Source organism: Amphichorda felina (genome assembly GCF_050947745.1).
Source record: "Amphichorda felina strain 45539 chromosome Unknown scaffold_2, whole genome shotgun sequence".
In the NCBI taxonomy this organism is placed as follows: Eukaryota; Fungi; Ascomycota; class Sordariomycetes; order Hypocreales; family Bionectriaceae; genus Amphichorda; species Amphichorda felina.
In genome coordinates this window covers 411,923-427,026 of record NW_028145048.1, presented here as the reverse complement: position 1 = coordinate 427,026, position 15,104 = coordinate 411,923, and the positions used below count along the sequence as shown (strand labels likewise).

The 15,104-nt window shown below is 58.7% G+C and overlaps 5 protein-coding genes across 5 annotated transcripts; 4 read left to right on the top strand and 1 right to left on the bottom strand.

Annotated features, from left to right (window-relative positions):
• Positions 1-734: 734 nt before the first annotated feature.
• ACO1O0_001688 (uncharacterized protein) lies at positions 735-2,300 on the top strand (the record flags this gene model as incomplete). The annotated part of the gene is made up of 5 exons (XM_083191171.1): positions 735-1,049; positions 1,115-1,592; positions 1,654-1,744; positions 1,808-1,944; positions 2,026-2,300. 5 exons carry the CDS (start codon positions 735-737, stop codon positions 2,298-2,300), a joined length of 1,296 nt encoding a protein of 431 aa, XP_083052385.1.
• An 837-nt stretch (positions 2,301-3,137) lies between these two features.
• Positions 3,138-4,614, top strand: POT1 (Thiolase, N-terminal domain-containing protein; the record flags this gene model as incomplete). Its single annotated transcript, XM_083191170.1, has 4 exons — positions 3,138-3,144; positions 3,205-3,296; positions 3,377-3,738; positions 3,816-4,614. The coding sequence occupies 4 exons, from the start codon at positions 3,138-3,140 to the stop codon at positions 4,612-4,614; spliced, it is 1,260 nt and encodes a 419-aa protein (XP_083052384.1).
• A 256-nt stretch (positions 4,615-4,870) lies between these two features.
• Positions 4,871-6,389, bottom strand: ACO1O0_001686 (uncharacterized protein; the record flags this gene model as incomplete). Its single annotated transcript, XM_083191169.1, has 3 exons — positions 4,871-5,246; positions 5,347-6,085; positions 6,149-6,389. The coding sequence occupies 3 exons, from the start codon at positions 6,387-6,389 to the stop codon at positions 4,871-4,873; spliced, it is 1,356 nt and encodes a 451-aa protein (XP_083052383.1).
• Positions 6,390-7,570: 1,181 nt separating this feature from the next.
• Positions 7,571-8,608, top strand: ACO1O0_001685 (dihydrodipicolinate synthase; the record flags this gene model as incomplete). The annotated part of the gene is made up of 2 exons (XM_083191168.1): positions 7,571-8,019; positions 8,083-8,608. 2 exons carry the CDS (start codon positions 7,571-7,573, stop codon positions 8,606-8,608), a joined length of 975 nt encoding a protein of 324 aa, XP_083052382.1.
• A 2,295-nt stretch (positions 8,609-10,903) lies between these two features.
• Positions 10,904-12,368, top strand: ACO1O0_001684 (uncharacterized protein; the record flags this gene model as incomplete). Its single annotated transcript, XM_083191167.1, has 3 exons — positions 10,904-11,537; positions 11,600-11,691; positions 11,751-12,368. The coding sequence occupies 3 exons, from the start codon at positions 10,904-10,906 to the stop codon at positions 12,366-12,368; spliced, it is 1,344 nt and encodes a 447-aa protein (XP_083052381.1).
• Positions 12,369-15,104: the final 2,736 nt, after the last annotated feature.

The window sequence follows — 15,104 nt, the reverse complement described above, 5'->3', positions numbered from 1 at the left end:
AGAAAGCTCTAAAATCTTTCTAGTAACCCGTTTCATGTAGTGTAATATCTATGGCTGTCCTCCCGCTTGGGGGGGGGGGGAGGAAGTTAACAACATGCGACTCCGGAGCCAGCATTCGGCATTCGCCGATACGCGCGTTGCAATTTGCCGGCGAGCATCCGTGCCAGTAGCTACATGTATCCTCGCCGGATGAGTCTTACACCTGGTGGGCTTATCATACTCGCCCCGCTCTATCACTGAATGATGTGCTACTATCGAATAGCAGATTAATAATGCACGCATGGTGCAGGATGCCGGATCCGGTGTACACTCAAACCCCTGTTTGATTCAACTATTATGAATTTTTGAAAAGGAGCTAGAGTACCTAGTTGAGCAAAGAACCACAAATTGCTGTCGGCGTACTAGGTATGCAATACCAACAACGCCTAACCAGGCTAAGTGTACGATCTGGCCAGCCCGCGACAGTGGATCCGAAGTCGTGGATATACGGAATACGGCGTGGTCTGGTCCCTGGATCGGAACAGGGGTACTGGGATTTTTACGAGTATTTTATCTTAAAAACAACTTCATCCCATCCCACTGTGTATGCTGCGGTCTGGTCTGCAACTCCAATGCCCGGCGCCTCTCCACGCCGTCCAAGCACGCTTCGCATTTAGACTGGCAACCTGCCGGGTATTATTCCATCTCGCAGCATGGCACCTCACGCCCAAGACCCCGCACCGGCATCCCCAACCATGGAAAGCAAATCACAGCCTGGTGAGCCTAACATAGTTGATGTGACGATCGAGAACGGGCCGTCTCTTGCGCTAGACGAGACGCGGAGCGAGCGCACCTGGCCCGCCTGGCTGACTGTGGTCGGCTCCTTCCTCGTCTACTTTGTCGCTTTTGGATACATGAACAGCTTTGGCTTCTTCCAGAACTACTACGCCAAGCATGATCTATCCGAGTCCTCGCCGGCCATCATCGCCCTGATCGGATCGCTGCAGCCAGGTCTCATGTACCTCGTCGGCCCCATCACCGGCGCCGTCTTTGACGCGTACGGACACAGGGTGTGTGCCTCCCACGCCCTCCCCCCGTGTGTCGGGTCTGCATCCCATCTAACGGCGAACTCGAGTGGCTGTACTTTGCCGGAGCCGTCGGCGCCATCATCTCCTGCCTCGGGCTCTCCTTTGCGCAGCACCAGCACATCTGGCAGCACTTCCTGAGCCAGGGCCTGCTGTTTGGCCTGACCATGTCCTTTGGCACGACCGTCGCCCTCGCCGTCGCCAGCCAGCACTTTGAGCGCAACCGGGCCCTGGTCATGGGCATCATCGCCACGGGCAGCAGCGCCGGTGGCGTGTGCTTCCCCATCATGTTCTCAAGGCTGGTGCCCGCCATAGGGTTCCGGTGGACGGTCCGCGTCATGCCCATCTTCTTCCTGGTCTGCTACGGGACTGCCATCGTCATCTCCCGGCCCAAGATGGCGCCCCGGAGCATGAAGTCGCTGCGAGAGATCGTCGACTTTGAGGGTTTCCGGGATGTCCGGTACTCGGTGCTCGCGGTTGCCACGGTCATAGGCAACCTAGGGCTGTATGTGCCGTACAATTACATGGGTAGGCATCCCCAGAGCGCCTGGGACCCATCCACCCTGCTAACACAAGGCCTACTACATAGAGCCTTATTTTGGTCTGCATTTCCCGGAGGCTGCTATCGGAAGCTACTCGCTGACCCTGGTCAACGGCGCCAGCTTCTTCGGCCGTGTCCTGTACGTATTGATCCTGCCATGGGGATTCTAGGTGTGTGACTTATCTTTGTGTGTATTCCCTAGCGGGGGCCTCGCTGCGGACAAGCTTGGGACGCTGAATGTGCTCTATCCCATCACGACACTGTGTGGCCTGCTCTGCCTGACCATGTGGCTTCTCGCCGGGAGTCCTGCTATGCTGGTGGCTTTTATTTGCCTGTACGGTGAGTTGAAAAAAAAAATGAATAACCGAGCCCACCACGGAAGCGGAGGATGATGAAAACCATGCTGAACTTTTGGCATAGGCTTCTGCTCCGGCGTGTATATCAGCATCATGCCCTCCATCATCGTGCGCATCTCCCCGGCCAAGAAGACGGGGGCCCGGCTGGGCGCCTTCTTCAGCCTCAGCGCGATTGGCGTCTTCACGGGGACACCGATCGGCGGCGCGTTCCTGCGCGAGGGGACCAAGGGTGAGTTCCGGAGCCTGATCCTGTTTGCCGGCTCGACCATGGCGTGCGCGGGGGTGCTGCTGTTTGGGGCCCGGCTGCTGTGCCAGCGTGATCTGCGGACCAGGTGGTAGATTGGTGTCTTTTTCGTAAGGACGACATCTAAAAACCAGGTATGGGCTCTTCTAGGGGTTGTCCATGCTGGGTATCTTTGGCTTTAACCCTCCCCGAGAACATGCGAGGGTTCAGATAAGGGAGGCGTCGTAGAAGTAGAAGTCGGTGTCGGTTGAATTTGCCTCCGATGTCGGCTAACCGAGGTGCCTACGGAGGCGGATACCGATGGACTGCATGGCTGATCTGTAGACACTGAGCCGTTTCGTAAAATAAAAAGAATTGTATCCTCTGCGGTAAGCCGGTGTTGAGTAATTTGAGGGCCACTGGCGAATGGCCGGTTTTGTGGCGAGTTGCGAGGCCGTGATCAGATGCCAAGAGATCTCCCGTGCCTGGGCAACGGGGAGTCGGGGACTTCAGGCTGGGGTATGAAGGGGGGGATTGAATTTGGGTGGATTGAACCAATTTGGGGGAGGATGCACTGATGCAGCATGTGAAAATGGATCGGCGCCAGCGCCAAGACCGAATGTGCACATGCCTCGGCCGAGTTGCCAGGCGCTGACATCAGCGCTCGTTCGCCCATCACCTGCTGCTGGTGGTCGCTGTAGCGGCGGTTGAGTGGGCACATGCACACATGCACAGCAAGCTCAGTCCCCGTTCTGCCACACGACCTGCCTCGCCATTGATATCCGAGGCCTACCGAACGGTATCTTATATTTCAAACCGCTCGGGCGCGATTCTGCCAGCTTCATCTCTTCCATCTTCCATCTTCCATCTGCCATCTCGCACCTCCTCTCCTCCCACAAACCACTCCATACTCCCCACCTTCTCCCCCCCCACACAACTTCACAACCAGCAAAATGGGTGGTGAGCTCCTCTCGGCCCGTCTCCCTGAACTGTCCTTGTTGCGATGCTAATACGGCGCAGCTCTTGACCGCGTCTCGCAGATCGGCGGCCAGATCTCTGGCAACCCCACCGCCGGTGGCCGCGAAAAGATCCTCGAGAAGCGCCCTGACGATGTACGTCTGCCCGACCGTCACCTTCACACTGGTGTAACCTCTGCACAGCCAGCACTCATGCTAACGCACAACCCCCACAGGTCGTCGTCACCGCTTGCTGCCGCAGCGCCTTTGGCCGTGGAGGCAAGGGCTCCTTCAAGGACACCCACTCCGCGGACCTGATGGCCGGCGTCTTCAAGGGCCTCATCGACCGCTCCAAGATCAACCCTGCCCTCGTCGAGGACATCTGCGTCGGCACCGTCCTCGCCCCCGGCGGTGGCGCCACCGAGATGCGCGCCGCCAGCTTGCTCGCCGGCTTCCCCGAGACGGCTGCCGTCCGCACCCTCAACCGCCAGTGCTCCTCGGGCCTGCAGGCCTGCGTCGACATTGCCAACCAGATCAAGGCCGGCATGATTGACATTGGCATCGGTGCCGGTGTCGAGAGCATGAGCACAAACTACGGGTATGTTCTTCCTGCTGGACTCTCTTGACTCTCATATATATTCTGCCGTGTGAACCTTGTCCTGACCAGCCCTGCAGCCCCGCCGCCGTCGCCGAGTTCTCCGAGGCCCTCGAGTCCAACACCGAGGCCGCCAACTGCAAGGTGCCCATGGGCATGCTGTCCGAGAACATGGCCAAGGACCTCAACATCACGCGCGCGTCGCAGGATGCCTTTGCCGCCGCGTCGTACCAGAAGGCCTCCAAGGCCCAGAAGGAGGGTCTGTTCAAGGAGGAGATTGTGCCCCTCAAGGCCAAGTACGAGGACCTCAAGACGGGCGAGGTCAAGGAGGTCATCGTCGACAAGGACGAGGGCATCCGCGACGGCATGACGGTCGAGGGCCTCGCCAAGATCCGCCCGGCCTTTGCCAAGGACGGCAGCATCCACGCCGGCAACGCCAGCCAGATCTCCGATGGCGCCGCCGCCGTGCTGCTGATGCGCCGCGACGTGGCCGAGAAGCTGGGGCAGACCATCCTGGGCAAGTACGTGTGCGCGTCGGTCGTGGGCGTCAAGCCCCTGCTCATGGGCCAGGGCCCCTGGAAGGCCATCCCCCGCGCGCTCGAGCTGGCGGGCATCTCGCGCGACGACGTCGACATCTACGAGATCAACGAGGCCTTTGCCAGCCAGTGCCTCTGGTGCGCCAACGAGCTGGGCATCCCCCACGAGAAGATCAACCCCAAGGGCGGCGCCATCGCCTTCGGACACCCCCTGGGCTGCACCGGCGCCCGCCAGGTGTCGACGCTGCTGTACGAGCTCAAGCGCACGGGCAAGAAGATTGGCAACACGTCCATGTGCGTGGGCACGGGCATGGGCATGAGCGCCGTCTGGGTTGCCGAGTAAAGGGTTCCCTGAGAAGAAGAAGAAAATTCAAAGGGGAGCGAGTGAGCGTGTGTGGGTGGTGTGGGATTGGGTTAGATATATATATATGCATTTGATGGCCACTTTTGTATGAATACCATTGTGTTATGATCTGGAAGAGAGCAGAACACGTCGAATATAAAATATCCGATTTCGCATTCAACTACCTTGGGGTGGAATATAATTTCTTCCAAAAAAAAAAAAAAAAAAAAAAAACCTCCTGCCGTGTAATACTTTCTTAAAACCCATCGATCTGAGTCCCGATATTCTTCTCCCTCGCCAGCTTGACCAGGTGGTTCCCGCAGACCAGGTCCATGAGGCCCAGGCCGACGCTCTTGTAGATGACGGTGCCGTCGCGCATCCAGTGCGCCAGGCCGTCCTCCTTCTCCTTGTCCTTCTTGTTGCTGGCCGACTCGGACGAGCTGCTGGACCGCTTGTGGTGGAAGGGGATGCGGATCCCGCCAGCGGGGCTGCGGCTGCGGCCGCCGGACCCCTGCTGCTGCGAGGGGGACAACGACTCGGCTGACTCGGTGGACGCGGCGATGGAGGCGCTGTCTAGGGTCGTCTCGGAGTCCTCGGTGGCCATGCGGTGCAGCATGACGAGCTCGCCCAGCCTGGGGGAGGGGGGGAGGGGGCAGGATGTCAGTATAAAGAGCAAAGCAAGCTAGGATTTGGGGGGGGGGGGGGGGGGGGGTTAAAGTAAGGGAAACTCACTCGACCAGCTGCCTCGGCTCAATCTTGGCGGCAATCAGCTCGCCGGCCTCCTTCAGGGCGCCCTCGAGGGTGTCGACGACTATGACGCCGCCGTCGTCGGCGTGCTTGTGGAAGTGGCGGTGGTGGTCGTGGGTCTTGACGGCCTGCAGGAGCAGCTCCTCGGGCAGCTCCCTCATGCCCGGGGTGAAGCTCCCCACGGCGACGATGAGCCTCCCGCGGCGGCGGCCCTCGTGCGAGGTGAGGATGTCACCGTCGAAGATGGGCTCGCGCGAGGGCGTGCAGCAGTAGATGACGTCCGAGGCCAGCAGGTCCTCGCGCAGCAGGCGGTCGTACTCGTTGTAGGCGCGCGTGAGCATGGAGAACTCGGCGGCCTCCCAGCCCTCGCGGCGCTTGACGTCGGCGGGGATGAGCGAGAAGCGGCGCAGGATGGAGGCGGCGGCGTCGGAGAAGCGGCGGTTGACGACGTGGACGCGGCGGATGGTGGAGCCGCGCAGCATCAGGGCCAGGCGGACGTGCCAGTAGGCCTGGGCGCCGGCGCCGAAGACGGTGATGGTGCGGACCTGGCTGCGGCGGGCGAGCAGGCAGGTCGAGGCCAGGGCGGTGCGGAAGGCCGTGAGGGTGCTGGCGTGGATGAGGCCCAGGGGCTGGCCGTCGGGGGCGAAGAGGTTGACCACGCCCGTGGGGGGGATGGGCTTGACGGCCGGGTCCTGGGTGACGTCCGAGGTGGTGAGGGTGACGACTGGAAGTGTTGGTTAGAGATGGTGGTCTTTGGCAGAGAGACAGAGACGGCAATGAAACACACTCTTGCAGCCCATGCCCTCGGGTCCGCACGAGGGCATGTACAGGCTCGTGGCCTTGGTGGCCGGGTGCATGGTCGAGATGCGGTGCGGCTGCTGGTACGGGCCTCCGGCACTGGCGTGGGCGTTGGTCGAGAACTCGTGCATGGCCTCGGCCAGGACGCGTCGGAACTCGACAATCTCATCCAGGGACAGGCCCTCGAGGGTGTCCCGCACCTGGTCGTCGGACAGCACGGTGAAGGTCATGGCGCCTGGTCGGTTCAGAGTTCTGGGGAGAGGGGTCAGTACGGGATCAAGGTTACTTTACATGATGCGCGGGGTAGACGGGGGGACATGATGAGAGGAGGGCCTACCAGAGTCTAATTTGTCTTTGCAGTCGCTTGCGGTGGCGAGGGTGCTCTAAGGGAGAGAGGGAGTAGGTGAGTGAAGCAACTGAAGCGACCGAGATGGCTGAGACGACTGAGACGACTGAGATGGCTGAGATGGCTGGGACAGCTGAGATGGCTGACTGAGATGGATTGAGATTGTGGAGATGCGATGAGGCGGGCTCTCCGGACACGGAGGTTATGTCGAAAGATGTGGCAATTGAGGATCCCCAATCCCCACCTCGTCCCAACTTCAAACATCTCATGTCCGCTGGGCGGAGTCGGCTTGATGCGGTCTAGCCATTGGCGCCGACGGTGCTCGGGGGTCAACTCACGACGATAACCTCATTTTCATGGTGGAAAGGGATTACATAACAGACATTTGTCGCGGGGATCATTGATGGTCTCATGCTCTCCCACGCATGTAGTCTCACCAGTGACATACACGTGCGGGATTCGGCATTTCACCGTGACAGTGAGGGGTCGATGGACACAAACTGGGACCTTGGCATTGTCGAAGGAGTAAAATACGTCCAGAGGGTGAAGCAGCAGAGGATGGGCTCGGCATTGCTTTACTGGGGACACCATGATCTACATAGCACCGGTCACCGGTCGGACACACAAGCATCAAGACAGGCGTGATAGTAACTAACAAACACCTGCTGCAATGCCGAGCAACGGAACTGGATGCGGGGCAGAAGCCGGTGCGACGCCGGAGATGCTCCCGGGATACCTAGACACACCTAGACCAACCGGACATGCATCCTGATAATACTGTCTAACTACATGGTACTCGCACTCGCGCATGGCGCTCCTCGGTGCAATAGCAGCCGACTCCAACTCTGTCCCGCTCGCTCGCACCCCGCCGGTCCCGCACCATGGCCACCATGGGGATGTGTATTACTACATATGTCGGGCCTTGCTGAGGAGGGGGAGCGAAGTCTGCTGTCATTCATCCAAGTGCAGCCCCCATCCCTCCCATCTGTGCCCGACATCTCCATCCTTGGCCTATTCACACCTCATCCATAGCACATCCTTCCCGATATCACCACATCGCCCAGCATGGCCCCCACCACTCCCCCCGACGGCGTCTTCGTCCCCGTGCCCACCTTCTTCAAAGACAACATCGAGCCCCCAGCCCTGCAACCCGCCGTCGACGTCGCCACCCAGGCCGCCCACAGCGTCCACCTCGCCAGGTCGGGCATCACGGGGCTCGTCCTCATGGGCTCGACCGGCGAGGCCGTCCACATGTCCGGGCCTGAGCGCCACGCCCTGATCGCCGGCGTGCGCAGGGGCCTCGACGACGCCGGCTTCCCCGACTACCCCATCATGGCCGGTGTCCTCGTCAACAGCATCGACGAGACCCTCGAGTGGCTGCGCGATGCCCGCGATGCTGGCGCCCAGTGGGGGCTGGTCCTCGCCCCGGGATACTTTGGTGCCGCGGCCAGCCAGGAGAACCTGGTCGAGTGGTACACCGTTGTCGCCGACCACAGCCCCATCCCCATCCTCATGTAGGCCACACTTGACGTTTTCCTTTCATACACTAGATATTCGGTTCTGACAAAAGGACCCAGCTACAACTACCCCGGCGTCACCAACAACCTCGTCGTCAGCATCGACACCTACGAGAAGCTGGCCGCCCACCCCAACATTGTCGGCTGCAAGATGTCCCACGGCAACGTCAGCCACCACGTCCAGGTCTCGCTCCACCCCAAGATCGACCACTCGTCCTTCCGCGTCTTCTCCGGCTTCGGCCAGCAGCTGGGCCCCATCGTCGTCTTCGACGCCGGCGGCGTCATCGACGGCCTCGCCGCCATCTTCCCCAAGACGGTCTCGCGCCTGTTCGCCCTCGCGTCCACGCGGCCCCTGGACGAGCCCACCCTCCAGGAGGTGCGCCGCCTGCAGTGGAAGGTGTCCGCCGCCGAGGAGTTCATCGTGAAGAACGGCATCCTGGGTATCCGCGAGGGCATCTACAAGGTACTGGGCTTTGGCCACCTGGCCGGTGGGAGGCTGCCGCTCAGGGGGAGCATGGCCGTGGGTGTGTATGAGCAGTGGGGCGGCATCTTGGAGCAGATGCTGGAGGAGGAGAACAAGCTGTAGTGTGAAAGTTGGACAGTTCATCAATGAAGTGAATGGGTCCTATGAGTGAAGAGGATATCTGTCAACCCAGTGGCGTATTCACAGATCCGACCCTGTTCTTCTGTGTTTCTCACTGCTTCACACCACCATGCTAGGAAAAGATGACTCGAATATCCATACCAAGGGCATGGACTAACCCACCTTCATATATCACACACACCCCCTAATACACGTACAGATTGTCCACATCCGGCTTCTCCTTCCTTCCCGAGCTTCCTATTCTTCCTCCGCAGCGAGGACCGCAGCACCCGTGCGCACTCTTCGACCTTTTCAATTTTGGGCATCTTCTGGAACTGCTCCTCTGTGCTCATGTTAGTGTTCCCTAGCCTCTATTTGTGTTGCCGGGGCCGAAATAATAGCCGCGGACATCCCCAGGCTCCTGGGTACTTTCCCGACTCTGGCGCTGGTGACATGTGTAAGTTGACCACGGATCTTCTTATCCTTGATCTCACCCTTGCGTCGTCGGCTGTCCAGCGTTGGCCACAGGATGTCTGTGGAGAATTATGGGAAAAGAGACGATAGATGATCCGATGTAGCCTAGCTCTCCTTACACCCGAACCGAACTGAGTTGATAATGGAGACGGATCAGTCTCGTGTCGACGAAGCTCTCCCGTCAGTAGTATTCTATACCCTGCTAGTAAAAGACCAACTTGCCGACTTCAACTCCATAACTGTACCATAGTCCGTAATCCGTAATAGCCCCCCAAGTCCATACTACATTGCTCTTTGAAAATGATGCCATCACGACGCCTCTGACAATGTTACACCCTCACCGCGAGTGGCGTCGCTGCCCACGAGCCCGCCCACGAGCCCACCCACGCCACCATTTGTCGCCCACGGCATTCTGAGCGCGGTCGTGTCGGGGAACATCTTCGCCTCGCCTTTCGTGTCGCGGATTGCCGACACCGAGCTCGCCGCGGCAGTCACAGCAGCCTGCAAGGCGCTCATCGCCGCCGAGCCCGGCATCACACATACAGCGACCGCATCGTGGGGGACGGCGACGGCGACGGCGACTGCAGCTCAAGCGCTCTCGCGGGGCGCATCCGCCACCCTCGCAACGGCGTTCACCAGCGCAAGCGCGGCGGTTCTGCGCATCGCTCACGCCATCGAAGAGAGCATGGGGCAGAAGGCGTGGTCGCTATCGTAGAGGCGCTCGCTGCAATAACAGGGTAGTTGGGGAGGGCATATCATCATAAATTGAAGCTGAACTGGACTCTTGGGCATTCATGGATCCGAAAAGAATCGAGATGCTGCATGGGGTGTTGCAGTGGTTCCGTCGCTGGCTGGTGCGAGGTTGACTGGGGAAGTTTTGACATGCTCAATGAATTGAAGCCCCGTTGGTTACATGCAGGAAGGAACATGTACCCTGTGCTCTCTCACCTTGAGTGAGCAAAGCCAATCAAGCAATTCCAGCCACCTGAAAGTCACATGAGGAGAATAGGGCTGGCCAACAATCCCATTGCATCGTAACATGAACCCTCTGTCCCCTGTGCCTGAGCCACCAACGTTGTGACACAAACGAGGCGCCGCCACCACCCACCACCGCAGTGGACAAACTAGAACTGGGCTTGGGTGTCTCGGAAACATCCGGCACTTATTGAACCTAAACTTAAAAGGTTGTGCACCCTGTTGCTGGGATACGCTGGTAGGTGACAGCCCGGCTCGTCTCGCGACCATCGTGGTTGTTCGCTGGTATCGAAGACTTACGTCTTTATTCCCATCTTGTATCGACATGGATTGTCTTGTCCTCCCCCCTGCCAGACATCGGTGGTGGGTATCCCGGAACCTCGGTGTTGCTCCGGGGATATGTGGGGCTTTCGCCGGGAGACCCTCGGGCGGCTCCGGTGTCAGTGACATGCCGCAACAAATATAAGGTATGCTAGATTTGACCCAAGGGTGTGGTTATGATCGGCCTCAACGAACTAATTTTGATCCAATCGCGTGTATTTGCTTGTTCTACACCCAGCAACGTGTTCACGAGTATACCCGGCTACATGTAACTTCATCTCAGGTGGCTTGAGGACATACGTATATGCTTTATGGAAAGTTATAAGGGCTTTCTGCGCGGTGGCGTAAAGGGCGGCTGTACTTGAAGATAAATTATGAAATTTTTCGCCTATATCATCCCCCCTTAGATACATCTTTCCGTCTTGCCTGCTCATTTTCCTCACTCAAGATTCTCGCAACGGTTGGTGCACAGTCTAAACATCACATTGTGACTACTGTCGCCTACCCACACGGTTCCACCCCGTGACAATGGCGGCAATCAATACCCTGCCGTCGGAGCTGTCGGCTGCCATCCTCAGCTGCCTAGAAGATATAAAAGACTTGATCAGGGCCATCTGCAGCTGCCGCAACTTCTACAACTCCTTCAAGGAGCACCGCGGAGTGCCGGGAGCCATCGTCCACACCTTCTTCAACCCGCGCTTTCTCCCCCTTGCCATGGCCACCCAGCACGTCCCTCGTCTCCCGTCCCCACGCACCGCCAGCGCCGTCCGGGCCTTTACCGACGAGCTCGCCAACCCCGACGGCAGGCTGCTCTTCAAACTGATCACCCGCATGACGCTGCCTGAACTGTACAAGATGCTCGACACCCACAATGCCATCGCCTCCCTGGCGTCGGACATGTCCAAATACGCCTGGCGTATGTATGACTACATCTCTGGTGCCCGCCTGGGGGATCTCAGGATCTCCCCCCGCGAGAGCGAGCGCTTCCTCCGCGCCTTCTACCGCGTCGAGATCTTCTTCAAGGCATTTCGCACCAGCGCCTACATCCCAGACCCGGAGGTGGTGCGTCAGAGCCAGCTGTGGCTCGTCAAGAGCTTTCCTCAGATCGAGATTGAGCAGATTGCCTGCGTCAACGAGTACCTGGAGAGGATGTTGCGCGTCTGTGAGTGCTGCTTGACATTGCCTTTATAGAGAAAAGAAAGTATCATGCTAATGAGGATCTAGGCGGGAATGATCTCTTTGCCTATGACCTCGAAATGGCTGCGATGGGGGTTGACTATTGTAGTTGGAACGACAACCCTTGGATGCAACGCTGGGTAAGTACATTGTTAATATATCCCAATTCCTCGGGCCCTCTCGCTGATACATGGGGCAGATATCGCAAGGAGCCCTCTTCTGCTGGAAGTTCTCCAAAGCCATCGAAGCCACGCAGCAAATAATGCTGGTGTCGGCCCTGGAGTCGGACACGGCCCACCTCTTCAGGGCACTCCAGACCCAGAGGGACGTGTACCGCGAGGACCCGTCCCAGGCACCTACCCGGCCGCGGGACCACGGCGACGACAACGTGGGCCCCAGATACGCCTACGAGTTCTCGCACCTGGACCAGTTCCTGGACGCCAACTCGATGCCCACGGGCAGACCCCTGGTGACGTCGGTGGCCACGCACGACCGCGGCCTGCGCGAGACGGCCTACGTGATGTGGGACATTCAGCGCATGGAGCGGTATAAGCTGTGGTACCATATGGAGCACGCGACCGCGTATGGCGGTGCTGACGCCACCGAAGCTGACCATGTCCACATGCAGAGCTGGTGGCGCGTCTGCGGCGTAATCTGGAAGAGGAGGATGAGGGCGGGCTTGTGGAGACGCAACGCCCAGTCCCTGGAGGAGGAGTCCCCGGAGGTGGAGTCCCCGGGGGTGGAGCCTTCGGAGGTGGAGACTTCGGAGGAGGAGACTTCGGAGGGGGAACCCCTGGAGGAGGCACAGGGTGAATAGGAAAGGTGGCTTACAGGTATACATACTTCTTCTTTGCTCCTTCTGGCAGGCGGATATGCCAAAATTTTGCATTAACATCTTACGCGTGTGTTAGGTGGCTCCTCTGGAAAGCTGCTTACGAACACTTGGGCCTTGTGGTTGCACGCAATAGGGCTGACACGCGCGGTGGACTCGGGGGGGGGTCGGTTCATCATAATTACACGCTTACTACGGATATGTACAGTATGTAAGTAAGTAGTGGCAGTGGCGCAGTCGCCATCGTGGCCACGTATCATGCATTTTTGGGGACCCAGCTTTAATAATACTTCCAGCATATCACCTCTCATTTCATTAATACCATCTAGATCGCCTTTGCAAACGCATGATAATACAATTTCCGCGGACATGATGGTCTTGTGACGCCTTTACCGATACCTCGAGAGGGCCAAGCCCCAACCCCCCCCCCCCGGTTTCTGGAGGCATTGCTGCCACCGCTACCGAAGACGATGCGACGAACCGGCCTGCTCAGTCTGGCCTGCGGAGATACTCGAACTCATCTGCGCCAGTGTCTGCCTGCACTGACTCCGTCTCCTACATCTGTGAGCGGAGAGAGGCGCTTGAAGAAAGAGTCTTCGGCGTTGGGGAGGTTCAACGGCGGAGAGGTCTTTGCTCCCTGACACCGGCGTCGAGATGACACCGCTAGGTCGCCCTGCCGGTCTGCGCCATGTGTCTCACTGTGTGTTTGCTCTTCGGTGATGGGGAAACCATCTGTTTGGCTACTCAGGACTGTTTGAGACCCGGGAGGACCTGCGCCATGCGGCCAGGGCCATCCCCATGGACCACCCTCCTCACAGAGTAGAGGAGCTACGTTTGGTGGAGAAGGCCGTCATCAAAAGACTGGCTAACAATACAGGACGGACTTACACTGTCGGAGGGAAGCCTTGGCAAGGAACTCCATCAACAAGACCATGATGGAGTTTTTTTTTCTCTTCTTTTCGACGTTGCCAGCGCTCACCGAGGTCCACCTTGTCGTCTTCTCCAAATGGAGCTTTGACGACATCGCCACGTGGTCATGCAGTGGCCCTACGGAAACCGGCAGGAGGCCGCGGGAGGTCCAGGAGGCGCTGTGGTCGCGATGTGCCCATTCCGTCCCAGACATGGGGAGGCCCCCTCGAGCCATCTGTTGAATTTCGACAGTTTGTGGAATCCGCCGCGAGATGGGAGTTAATATGCCATGGGGGTGGGTGGTTGCTTGAGGAGTTTACGAGGCCCAAGTCTCTCGCGCCCAGTGCAGCCATCTGGCGCAGCGGCTAAGGGTCGCAGTTCGGAACGGGGTTGTCTCTAATTTAGATCCCCAGAGTCGGCCGAGTTCCTCCGCCGATGGGCCGCAGGAGGACCAGGTGGCCCGTGAGCCGCCTCCTCGTGGCGGCGAGGACTGGCTGGAGCATGGGAACTGGTGTGGACAAGGTTCTGCACAAGGCCGTGGGCGTGGCCTGGTGTTTTTCGCACAGTGCTAACCTGAATCCAGGGCGAGGAGGAGCGTGACGATGGGCAAGACTGATGGCTGCCTGGAGCAAAGGGGACATGAATTCTCTTCCCTCGCGCCCGAGTTGGAATTATTAGACTTCGTCAGGCATATGGGCTGCCAGGACCGATGTTCTCAATCCCGTCAACCCCCCTGGTCCTTGCCACACGGGTGAGGACGGCTCGGCTACAATCTCACGACAGTGATGAGGGATCTGGCCGCTTTCACGCCTTGTTCCCTGCGTCGATCGCCGACGCATCAGAGTTTTTGATCTCGAATTTGCCACCTGGCGCCACAACCCCATCCGGGATCAGTTTCAATTTGGGGGGGGGTAAGACGGCTGAAACTCGCGCCGGGATCAGATGACTACAGAGCCGTCACAACGAGGCTGCGGCTGCTATTAAAGGTCAACGACGTCGGCGTCTGAAGACGACAAGGTGAGCATGCGCGAATACGAGCACTACCAGAGAGAATGTGGAGAGTGTTTCATTCGGGCGACTGTCGGTTTGGTTACATCGTGGTTTGGACCGCTGGGCGTCGTCACTCGCCACGCTCGAGCGTTCTACTAGGCGAGGCTGCGAAGTCGGGCATGGAGTTCTGCTCCATCAATCGATTCCCCAATTACACCCCGAATTACACCCGACAAGCTCCCCACCTTCCAACTGGGGGTTCAGCCTTTTTTCTGTCGTCTCAGGAACACGACAGTAATATCAGGATTTGAGCGCCAATGCTATGTGGGTGGCCAAGGGTGGGCAAGACACATGCACCAACCGTTGCTGCTTTAAGCGCCCTACAGTCGCAGGCTACCACTCGGTGTATTTACCTCGTACCAGACAGCACAGCTCTCACACGCGCCCTCGGCGTCGAGCCCACAGGGAGAGAAAGGCGACAAGAGGAAACAACCATTCGTACTACGGATAATAATCCAATTTCGAAGGTCCATATTTGGGCCTGCGCTAATGTGCCAATTGCAGGATCTGGACAAAGGGCTTGGACTAGTTAGTCGCTGCACCTTGAGACGCCACTACATTGCAACCTGCAGCCGGCAACATTGGACATTCATTCTTTGGACATTATTACTGTCACTATGGGGTAGCTGAGATGAGAAGGCTGAATGTGGAAGACTTGTTAATGTCTTACGTTCTCAACGGCGCGGTGGACGTTCAGTTCCTCTAGCCATCAAGTAGCCGCGCTCATGACGGCATCCAGGGCCACGGCTAACACAACACGAT